The sequence below is a fragment of the Schistocerca nitens genome, chromosome 1 (assembly GCF_023898315.1).
Source record: "Schistocerca nitens isolate TAMUIC-IGC-003100 chromosome 1, iqSchNite1.1, whole genome shotgun sequence".
Taxonomy (NCBI): domain Eukaryota; kingdom Metazoa; phylum Arthropoda; class Insecta; order Orthoptera; family Acrididae; genus Schistocerca; species Schistocerca nitens.
In genome coordinates this window covers 307,072,216-307,084,480 of record NC_064614.1, presented here as the reverse complement: position 1 = coordinate 307,084,480, position 12,265 = coordinate 307,072,216, and the positions used below count along the sequence as shown (strand labels likewise).

At 43.9% G+C, this 12,265-nt stretch overlaps 1 protein-coding gene across 1 annotated transcript in view; it reads left to right on the top strand.

Annotated features, from left to right (window-relative positions):
- Positions 1-12,265, top strand: part of LOC126248509 (flotillin-1) — a 167,378-nt gene that overhangs the window by 46,455 nt on the left and 108,658 nt on the right. Inside the window, exon 5 of the mRNA XM_049949558.1 lies at positions 402-521. Coding sequence (XP_049805515.1) covers positions 402-521 — 120 coding nt within the window. The remainder of the gene's footprint in view (positions 1-401; positions 522-12,265) is intronic.

The following is a 12,265-nucleotide window of genomic DNA, read 5'->3' as shown; positions in this document are numbered from 1 at the left end:
ATCTGCTCACTTTTGTCAAATGATAAATTTGACTTTTATAAGAAGACCCAGCAATATGCAAATTGAATGTGCACATAACAAGCAATACTCTTGAAACTCAGTTGAAATATTGTGGAGTTTGAAAGAAAGAGTTTGAAAGCTATTGACAATAGCTGGTTAGAAATATCTTAAAACCACTTGTGTTTTAAATAATTTGTTGTGGCTTCAGCACTGAGAATAGTTTTTCATTTTAACATTTATTAGATTTATTTCAGTTTTATTTTTGACTGCTAAATCAGTGTTTTACTGTTATATATTGATTTTCACAACCAACTTTTCACACTGTAGCATGAACATGGCCTCTGGCCAATATGAAAGATATATACAGATTTGGTATGTAAATGCCACCTTTTTTTCCTCAGGAAATATACAAAGATAGGAAGAAGTTTAGCAAACAAGTTTTTGAAGTTGCTTCATCAGATCTTGTGAACATGGGAATTACTGTTGTATCATATACTCTGAAAGACATAAGAGATGAAGAGGTGAGTGCACTTAATTTATTCTCCATAACCTGTAAGTCTGTCTTGTTTAGTCATTCAATTATGTTGTCCCCATAAATGGTCAATATACTAGATACATAGCCAAATTTTGTTACAGTGAACTTAATGCATGGTTTCTTGATAGCCGTAAGTGAATAGCATATGTGTTTGGAGAGCATTAAATACTGACCTGATACAATTCAAGTTTAAGCACTATGAAGTAGTTTAGATACCTACCATTTTGTTTTGATTATAATTTGTTGGCTTTGTCTTATGCTTCAAGGGGGCAAAGGTATGTTACATATCTCCTTGGTGAAATGTTCTCATAAATGGTGTACCATGGCATGAGTAGCAGCATTTACAAGGAGCTGATTAATGTCTCTATAAGCACATTTGTAGCATTTGGGCAGTTTTTTAGATTATTTCTTTCTTAAAATTCAGCATTTGTGAATAAGCATTGATGGACATTGTACTCTTGCCAATCTGCATTTTGTGTGTTTCAGTAGCATATCTTACTTTTACGTGTTTTAAAGTGGTTTGTGTAGATTGATAAAGCTCTATGAAATGTGGGCAATGAAAAATGTAACATTCTCTCAATGCATTACTGACGGTGGATTACAGTTGTTACTCAAATTTGAAGTACAGTCTCCTTCGTCATGTCAGAAATGTAAATTCTGTATGTTGAGATGGCTGCGTCAGGCTGCTTGATTGCTGCTTGATTGCTGTGCTCATTGGCTTTTGCAGATGTAGCCAGTAGTATTTGCATGCAGAGTGGGAACCAAGAACTGGAAAGGCATTACTCTTGTCCACAACATGATGATGAGCATTCAGAGTAAGGAACAAAAGTGACAGCCTTTTCGTCCCTAATTCCTTATACATTGAGTCTCAGTATCAATCTTACTAATATTTGGACCATGGGAACATGTATTTTGATTTTGTTTCTTATTTAGTGCTAGTTCATAAGATTCCTCCAGTACACTGCATGACATTTGATCAAGTAGGAGAAACTTGGATTTCTGGTTAGCTTAATGGTAATATTTCTTACACTAGAAGCGTAAGGGACAATTTAGAAACTGCTCAAACAAATAAATCAAAATTGTAAGTTGTAATAAAGACAGTGTGTAAACAGGGAAAATACAGTAATTTTAGCATGCAAATAAGAGTTAGAAATGGAAGCTTCAATGAAAACACAACACATTTCTGAAATATAAAGGAATAGAATAGGAAAAGATTGATACCAGAACTTTAAGGCCAGCAAATGTATCTTGGACTGTGCAGGTATCCAATATTCATCTTAGTTTCCTACGTAGTCATTTAGAAGTGTAAGCATTTCAGTTAGGTTTGGCCATGAATTGGCAAAGCACCTTTTCCTGGGTGACTTTAAGGACAGGCTTTGAATGTCTTCACATTTAAACTTACTTGCTTCTAGAGTTATATTAAGAGTATCTGAGAATTTACACTATCTAGGACTATATAGTGGCTGTGGTATGTAGTCTACTAATGGTAGTAGTCACACCCTTACTTGGTTCATGAGCAATGTGTATATACACATAACTGCATGTAAGGTTCTGTATGAGCATATTTTTCTAAATTTTATCATTCTGATTATTATGTTTGTGGAGTGTGCCTATGACACACTCCATCTGACCAGGAAAACTCATGAAGGATCATGCCATTCATTTCGAAACATTTTCTTTCTTTTCTATGGGTTTTGTTGAGCAAAAATCAAAGGAAGAGGAATGCATTACACTTTGTAAGATTAATTTCATTTACTGTGAGGAGGGAATCTTCCTCTGTAACAACAAAATTTATGTGATCATTTCATTTAAGGCACTGCATATTTGACCGTGGAAAGTGAGCCTAAAGATTTATTGCTGACTGTTTTTCCAAACACCTGTTTACCTATGTTGTCTTACTCTGGCACTCACAGAAGATCAGCTTGTCTTCTATGATCACACATTTTGTTGGTTGTGTGACAATAAGAAATTACTAGTCGCACACATTTATTTGTGGAGGTTGACTAACTTTGTGCCACTCCGAAAAGTTTATGCTCATTGCCAATTTTAGCTATGTAACAATATTTTCCACCAAAACAATAAGTAGCCATTGTGAATATAGTATTAATCCATGTGTGTTGTTGTGCGTAGTGATATTTATAATATTTGTGAATAATATTAACAGTGAGCAAAGAGGCTGTACTGGGTCTTTCTGGCAACTTTTCATAAACTACCTTATCACTTCTGCGACACATTAATCCATTAAATGTTCATTTCTTTTGTAAGCTATAAGCTGGCTGCTCTGGGAAAAGGTGGTGGGACTTGTCTCAGCAGTGTGCTACGAGCTGATCACAAGCTCCTGTTCCCAGCACCCTCTGCTCAGGGGCTATGTAAAATTGTGTGATCAGTATACCAGAATGCTTCTGAAAATCAAGAGACACAGCATCAACCTGAGAACCATTGATTATCTAGGATTTCAGAAATTGTACAACTCAAGTTTGTACATCTCACAATTTTACTGAAAGAAATTAACAACGGTGACATATCTGTACTTTTACATATTACTCCTGTGATGCTTCCTAAGGCCTTGTACAATTGGCATTCTCATGGAGTCACAATGAATACTTTGTAACATTAGTGGTCTTCAGTAAACAGCCACTAGAAGTTCTGCTATGTCTGTTGCATAATTTTGTCTAAGACGTCATCAAGCTGATAGGGCTTTATCAAGCACCTTTAAATGTGCCATGACTATTATAAAGTTACCTACACATCTCATTTTTTTAAAAACTTGTGAACAACCCTTTCTCGACCATAACCTTGTACTTTACATCTTTGTAGTTAATGGAAATAAAAATAGTTCTGTGAAGTAATTAACATCTTATGATGCAAAGAAAGGGAAACAGTATTACCTTTGACAGAACAAAATTATTAAACAAAGGAAAGTCCAGGTTGGAATACTAAAACTTTTGGAAAGGGTTGATTGCTACTCATCGTAAAGATGACATGTTGAGTTGCAAAGAGTTGCTGTGACCAAGACCAAAGCAGACAGCCCTGTTGCATAACATGCAGCTGAACATTACATGATTGATTTCAATAGCTGCTTCACAACCCAGGCCATCGGGAGCCCCCCCTCCATCACTAGCTTCTCTGAACTGTGCAGATGGGAGTTATCTGTACAATACATTCTCTGCTCCTGAAATCATTGTGGCCTCAACCTACAGTAACACCCTATCCTATCACCTCCTCCCAACTCATGGCCCCTCAACCTCATTGTGTACTGCTCTCTGCCAATGCACCCACCAATCTTTTCCCTTTGTCTCCCTCTCCTTTCTATCTCCCCCCCCCCCCCCCACCCGCCCCTAGTCCCTGCATGCTCCACAAGGCAACACTGTTTCCTCTTCCTCCACTCGTATCCTGCAAATCCTGCTATCCCTCCTCCTTCCATGCTCCACTGTGCATCATGGCTCCTATTTTACGTGTTTCAGTTTGTCTGGCCTGAGCAGCCAGAGGCAGCATTCAAATGTGTGTGTATGAGGTTTGTTTGTTTATGTGAATATGTGTGTGTGTTTCTTTTTTCTTTTTTTTTCTTTTTTAAGAAGGCTTTGGCTGAAAGGTTAAAGTGTAACAGTCTTTTTGTTGTGCCTGTCTGCAACTAAATGTGTCATCTTTAGAGTGAGAACAAAATTATTGTTGCTTTAGAATAAGTATTAAAGTTAGTGAAAGGATTAAAAAGGGAAAAAAAAATCCAAGCTTGGACATACAGGATTAATCTTTTTCTTCAAAGAGATATGGCTGCACTCCACAGGACATATCATCTTATTAAAGTAGATATAATAAATGTAAATATTTAGGAGTAAATGGGACCACTCACCAAACAGCTGAAGTGTTGACTCATTGACAGGCACACATAAAAGTAAAGCTTCCTAGATTTCAGAATAAATCGTCTGTCAAGCTAGAGTACAAATATCTCTCTCTCTCTCTCTCTCTCTCTCTCTCTCTCTTCTCTATGGCTTTGCCTGCCCCTCCCCCCCCCCCTCCTGACCACAAACCTTGTGCCCCTACATAGTGATGGTTGGACTCACTATGCCAGGTTCTCTAGCTCAATAAAGGATTTATTCTGAAGGCTAGCAAATTTTCTTTCTGTTTTGTGTGTCCTAATGTTTCTGGTATTTGGAAAGAAGTAAAAGTTATTATATTTCTTTTTCTAATGTAGACTACACTTTACTTAAAAGTCTAAATGTTATCAGGGATTTGTAATGAGATTAAAAGTTATTAAATGCTCTCTGTTAGGAGACACACAGACATCGGTCAAGCAATATCTACAGCTACAAGATTACCCTGAAATTTACAATTAAGTGCCTGGTGAAAGGTTAATTGAACTACCTTCAAGCTATTTCTCTGCCATTCCACTCTCGAACAGCATGTGAGAAAAATGATTACTTAAGTAAAATGAATAAACAAATAATCATGCCTCACTGCTTATGACTTGCTGTGTAGAAACAATAAACTCTAATTTGGCAGTAAGTTTGCTCAGTTAACTAAGTAACTATGCACCTGCATGCCATGAAAGCTCACATTCACCAGATAGTGATGCTTGAACTAATGGTAAACAAGAAAGTTAATAGTGAATGTGAAGCTTCTTCAGAGGAACATTTGGTTGGCTTGGATGCAGTACTGATCTGTTTTTGTTGATGTTAAAAACTGTCTAATTTCAAACTGTGTGCTTTGTAAATTTGACACTTTGGCCACATTGTTGTAATCTTCGACATTTGATCTTACCACAGATTCAGACCAAATATTGTCAGTCCCTTGCATTACAAAGAACTTGAGTAGTAACAGTTTTGAGCAAGGTGTGTGAATATTTATAGTACAATTAAAATTTGTGGAAAATCTGTAATTTAACATTATGCTAGGAAGAACACAATTTTGTATTTGTCAAAGTAATAATGGTTAGAGCAAATTAGAAAAGGACAAGTAGAAAAGTACACCAAATACTTAGCTATCAGACTGGTATTGCTTGCAGAAATAGAAAATGAGAAGACAGATACGGAAAAAGCTAAAGAAAAAATGTAGAGATATTGTGGGAAATGGGAATCTCTCAGACTTTCTGATCAAGAGATCAATGCACACACCAAACAGATGTATAAGTAGTAGTTAAAAAATTCGCCACTGGAAGCTTAACGTGCAGGTAGAAATGAAAAGTACAAGATGATGATGGCAAATGGGCAGGAGAGAGAGAGAAATTTACTTATTTAGAGAAAGAAAGTCTTAAGCAGCAGCGAGAACTGTAAAGGCAAAGAGCTGAAGCAAATATATAAAGTGTAAAAGAAAGCTGAGGATGATGACTGAGAGAAAACTAACAATGATTAAAATTAACCTGATGATGAGAACAAACATAAGGTTAGTGTTTCATTTCCCATGTGTGGCACTCGGAGACAAAGGGGTGTAATAACTGTTGTGACAGTGCCACGACATTTAAAAGTGCCGCTACGTCAGTACGCGAACACGGCGATAGAGGCGCTCCGCAGCTCGGCTGAGCGCGGGAGCGCCACCTGGCTATGAACGGCGCCGGCCGCATGTCACGGCATGGCAGTCGAATGACGGATACGGAGTTAGTAGTATGTAACCTGCTAGTGTTTCTACTTTTGCATATCCACGCAAATTCTTAGTGATTAAAGGTTATAACATTTTGGCGACGAGGTCGGATATTTTTTTTCCTGCGTTGTGGACTTGGGTGTTCGTGTCGGGGCAGACATGGAACAGCTTATGCAAGCGCTCATTGAACAACAAACACAGCTGACGGCTGCTATTCAGGCACAACAAACACAGCTGACAGCTGCTATTCAGGCGTTGTCGACGTCACTTACTCATCGTCTGTCTTCCTCTTCTCCGCCTCCGTTCCCTCCTTACGACGAGGCCGCTGAAGACTGGGAGGATTATGAGAAGCGTTTGCGGCAACACTTCTTGGCTTTCGGCGTTGTCGACACTCCTATGTGTAAGTCGTTATTTCTATCTTGAATTTCCCCACGGATCTATCAGCTGCTATCTCAGTTAGCCCCTGCGCGGGAACATGCCTCTCTGTCCTTCCAAGAAATGTGTGAATTATTGTCTAACTATTACCGAAAAAACACCCACGTCATTGCCGCCCGTGTGGCGTTCTACCGGTGTCGTAAACAGCCCCATCAATCTTACCGGGCTTGGGCGGCGGAACTACACGGTCTGAGTAGAAAATGTCAGTTTGTCACGGACACTCATCATGAGTCTTATGCTGATTCAATGGTTCGGGACGCTATTCTACGGCTTGCTCCTGATAAAGAAGTTCGGCAACGTGCCTTACAACTGCCAAACCCGTCGTTGTCGGAAGTTCTCAGCATCGCTCAATCTTTTGAAGTGTCTCACGCTGCTGGTGCGCAAGTAGACGCGTGGTGTGATGTGGGTGCTGTACAGACCACTTTCGACGCGGACAATTTGCCTGTTTCACAGGGGAACGACGATGTGGCGGTGGTTCACTCGTGTCAACAACGTCGCGTTGGGCCACCACGCTCGCAGCGAAAACAGCAACCACAGAAGCAGGTTCGTTCCACACTTCCTTCTTGTCCACGTTGTTTCGTACAGCATGACAGGGCTGCGTGTCCAAAACGTTGGGCCACGTGTAATTCATGTAGGAAAAAAGGCCACATTGCTTCTGTGTGTCAGTCCCCCAAAGTTCCTGTCGACGAGGACGAGGCATCGGACATGGATGTTAACTGTGTGCTTTCTCAAACAAATAAGTTGTTTGTTACTGTTCGTGTTCTGGATAAAGACATTCGCATGCAAGTGGACACGGGCTCTGCAGTAACTCTCATTAATTCTCGCACGTATTTGGAGTTGGGCTCCCCTCCCTTGTCTCCTGTTACGCGAAATCTGCGAACTTATAATAAGCAGAAAATTCCTATCGTTGGTCAGTTTGATGCTTCCACTGCCTACAAGTCTGTTGTTAGGCCCCTCACGTTTTATGTGGTGGATCATGCGGGCACGGAAAACCTGTTTGGTTACGATGCTTTCCAGTTGTTCGGGTTCTCCATTGATGATTATGTGCACCTCATATCTGAGGATATTCCGTATCAACAACTGGATGGATTGTGTTCTGAATTCTCGTCCGTGTTCTCTGCTGGTCTGGGTCGGGCCAAGGATTTTGAAACCCACATTACTCTTAAACCTACAGCTCGCCCTAAGTTTTTCCGGGCACGCCCTATTCCGATGGCGTTGTGTGCGCCTGTCAAGGCTGAGATCGACAGGTTAACAGCTTCAGGGATTCTCCTTCCTGTTACCTCCAGCGAATGGGCATCGCCCATCGTGGTGGTTTCTAAACCAAACGGGAGTCTGCGATTGTGCGGTGATTTTAAAGCCACTGTCAACGCTCAGAGCCTCATTGACACTTATCCTCTTCCCCGTCCTGAGGAGTTATTTACCAAGCTCGCTGGGGGCCAGTTCTTTTCCAAACTTGACTTATCGGAGGCGTAACATCAGTTGCCATTGGATGCGTCTTCCAAGGAATTTCTCGTCATCAACACTCCTTGTGGGTTGTATCAGTACCAGCAGTTACCATTTGGCGTCGCTAGCGTGCCAGCCATTTTTCAGCGGTTTTTGGAACAGCTCACGGCTTCCGTTCCCGGCTGCATCAACTACCTGGATGACATTGTTGTCACGGGGGCCTCCACTGAGGAGCACCTTCGCAATTTGCTTTCACTGTTTCGGGTCCTGCATTCAGCTGGGTTGAAGTGCAATCTGGACAAGTTACAGTTTTTCCAACCCTCCATTGTGTATCTTGGTTTCCACTTGTCCCGTGAGGGTATACGTCCTCTACAACAGCACGTTGCGGCCATTACCGCTCTACCCCGGCCGTCTACGGTCAAAGAACTTCAGGCGTTTCTCGGCAAGGTTGCTTATTATCACAAATTCATTCCATCCGCGGTGGCAGTGGCTCATCCTCTGCATCAGCTGTTACGCAGAAACGTTCCTTTCTGTTGGTCCGACGAGTGTGAGCAGGCTTTTGTCCGCCTGAAGGCTCATTTACAGTCGGCGCCTTGTCTTGCCACATTCCACCCGGGTCAGCACTTGGTTCTGGCGACTGACGCGTCACAGTATGGCCTAGGGGCTGTTCCCGCCCATCGGTATGAGGATGGGTCGGAACGACCCATCGCCTACGCTTCCAAGACCCTCAACGATGCCCAACGGCGTTTCTCTCAAATCGAAAAGGAGGCGCTCGCTATCATTTATGCTCTAAAAAAGTTCAGCATTTTTTTGTATGGTTCTAAGTTTCACCTCATGACCGACCACAAGCCGCTGGTCTCTCTGTTCAGCCCCTCGGCGTCGCTTCCGGATAAGGCAGCTCACCGCCTGCAACGTTGGGCCTTATACTTGTCTCGTTTTCACTATGGGATTCACTATCGCCCCACGGCCCAGCACGCCAACGGTGACGCGTTGTCGCGTTTGCCGATGGGCCCCAACCCGGTTTTCGATCGAGATGAACTACTCTGTTTCCACATTGATGAGGAAGAACGTCGTGCGGTCGAGGGTTTTCCACTTACAGGTTCGCAAGTCGCGTCGGCTACTGCGCGGGACCCGGTCCTGCGTCAGGTGATCGGTTTTGTTCAACGGGGTTGGCCGGACAGGACCAAGGGCCGGGCATCGGATCCCCTTCGCAACTACCATGCCCTGCGCCTTCGTCTGTCTGTTCGTGAGGGTGTTGTTCTTCTGGCCACGGATGGCGCATCTCCACGGGTCGTGGTGCCAGCCTCTCTTCGCAAAGCTGTTCTCAAACTATTGCATGAAGGCCATTGGGGGATTTCTCGGACTAAGTCCCTGGCCCGCAGGCACGTTTATTGGCCCGGTATTGATTCGGACATCGCCCACATGGTTGCTGCGTGTGATCAGTGTGTTCAACAACTGGCTGCGCCTCGTACTATGCCCTCTCTGTGGCCTGATCCGGCGCAGCCGTGGGAACGGGTGCACGTTGACTTTGCCAGCCCCTTCCTCGGCACTTATTGGCTACTGTAGATTGACGCCTTCTCGAAGTTTCCGTTTGTTGTTCGATGTCCGTCGCCCACCACTGCGGCGACGACGCTGGCTTTGTCCAAAATCTTTGCGCTAGAAGGTCTTCCATCCACGATTGTCACGGACAATGGCCCTCAGTTCTCTTCGCTGGCCTTCCGTGATTGTTGTACTGGACAAGGGATTCATCATGTTACAGCACCGCCCTTCCATCCACAATCAAATGGGGACGTCGAGCGCCTTGTCCGCACTTTCAAAAGCCAAATGAAAAAATTCCTGAGTGATTTTTCCACAGATGACGCTCTGTTGCAATTTCTGAGTTCTTATCGCTTCACGCCTCTGGGTGATCGCAGCCCTGCTGAACTCTTGCATGGCCGCCAACCGCGCACTCTACTGCACGTGCTTCACCCTGTCAGGCCTTGTACTGTGTCCCCTAGTGCGGGAAAATACCCGGTGGGCGCCGACGTGTGGGCACGGGGGTATGGATCTCGCCCTAAATGGATTCCTGGGGTGGTCCAGGCTCTTCGCGGCCGCCGGCTTTGTGAAATACGTACGGACGACGGCGTGGTTGTTCGCCATTACGACCAGATGCGCCCACGAGTGGTGGCCACGCCGGTGCCACCACCCCTTCTTTCGTCTCCACCAGCCCGAGAAGCCAGTCCTGTCGCTGCTGCCGATCTTCCGGGCGTGTTGCTGCAGCCGACGTCGCTACCGCTTCCGAGTACGCCGGAACCGGCCCCAGTCGCGACGCTGCCTTCTCCGGGACCCATCTCGCTGGAGCACACCCCCAGGTCCACGACACCTATGGATGCTGCTCCGGAGTTTTCACCCATCATCTCGTCCAGGAGGCACGTTCCACGCGCAAGCTTCCGTCCTGGACATTTTCGACCATACTCTCGTGTTTCTCCGCGGGATCTTCTCGGGGCCTCCCAAGAGGCCATGGATGTCTCCGCACTGTCCATGTCTCCAAGGAAGTGAGTGTTTTTTTTTTTTTTTTTTTTCAAGGGGGGAAAAGTGTTGTGACAGTGCCACGACATTTAAAAGTGCCGCTACGTCAGTACGCGAACACGGCGATAGAGGCGCTCCACAGCTCGGCTGAGCGCGGGAGCGCCACCTGGCTATGAACGGCGCCGGCCGCATGTCACGGCACGGCAGTCGAATGACGGATACGGAGTTAGTAGTATGTAACCCGCTAGTGTTTCTACTTTTGCATATCCACGCAAATTCTTAGTGATTAAAGGTTATAACAATAACAATGCTTTTGTATCCTGTAGGTGGGAACAGACTCTCCAACACATTTAACTTTTTACATTTGTGTGATGTCACATTGTTAATATGCTGCTTTACAAAAAATATGAGGTGCCCAGAAGACATGGCCATATTTCATGTAAAATAAGGGAAAGGCAAATACTCGCTTATCACAAATCCATGCATGGAGCACAGTAACACACAGCAGAAAGCAGGACTGAGACAAGCTTTCAAGCACCAACTCTTTGCCCAGAAATAGTACTCACATTCACATACAAAACCATACAGACACTCAAATGCACACGCCTGTGCCCATGACAAGACTAACTGCCATTGCTACAGTAGTGTGCATTTTGGCATCTATGAGGTTGTGTGTGTGTGTGTGTGTGTGTGTGTGTGTGTGTGTGTGTGTGTGTGTGAATATCTGTACTAATGCTGGAAAAAGAGCTAGTGCTTGAAAGGTAGTGTGAATACTGTTTCCTATTGTATGTTGCTGTGCTCCACACATTGTAGGTGAGTGGCTGCCTTTCCCTTGTTTTATGTATTGCTCCGTCCAGGAATTTCCATTATTATCTAACTTTGTACATGTACACACCATCAATGTGGAAATGATTTAGAACTGCAATTCTCTGTGACAGGTAGAATGACCTCCAGAGTGCATTACTGTTATTCATGCTTAGTGTTGTTACTTAGACCTGGTAGGGTGCATTAGGGGCATGAACAGCATCAGATGCTGAATCATCACTGTGAAGTACTGTATACAGACAAGCCACATACCTGTGCAAGGCAGCATTATCAGCACCTAACATTATTTGAAAGAGGTGTCATGGTGGATTTCCTTTTGGATGGCTGTACAATATCCAAATTCATGAGGCATTTGAATGTAACGGTGACCCAATGTTGGACTGCATGGAAACATGAGGGCAGGTGTGCTCATCAAGAAGGTTCTGGTTGACCAAGTCTGCCTGTGCACCAGGCACGTTGTAACCCCTTCACATCTTCATCTGACATCCAAGAACAATTAATGGACTCCCAGCAACATTTTGTGTCATCCTGCACCACTGCTTGAAGAGTAGCAGCAGGAGCAACATCTGGACTACTGTGTCATCTGTAGGCTGCCGTTAACACCACAACACAAATGGCTGCATTTGAAGTGACACTTTGATCGTAGGCATGTACTGTTGATGAATGGCATCAGATTGTGTTCAGTGATGAGTCACAGATCTGCACTGCCCCAGATGATCATCGTTGGTGAGTTTGGTGGTGACCCTGGGAGAGATCACATTATTCCAATGTTTTGTAGAGGCACAGCAGTGTTACTCCTGGTGTCATAGTGTGGGAGGCATTGACTTCAGGTCACAGTTAGTAGTGACTGAGGTCATGCAGTTGGCACAATGGTACATTACACACACATCAACATCTTAATGTGTTGTCTCTCATTTGACAATATTGTGGTGCCACTTTTAACAG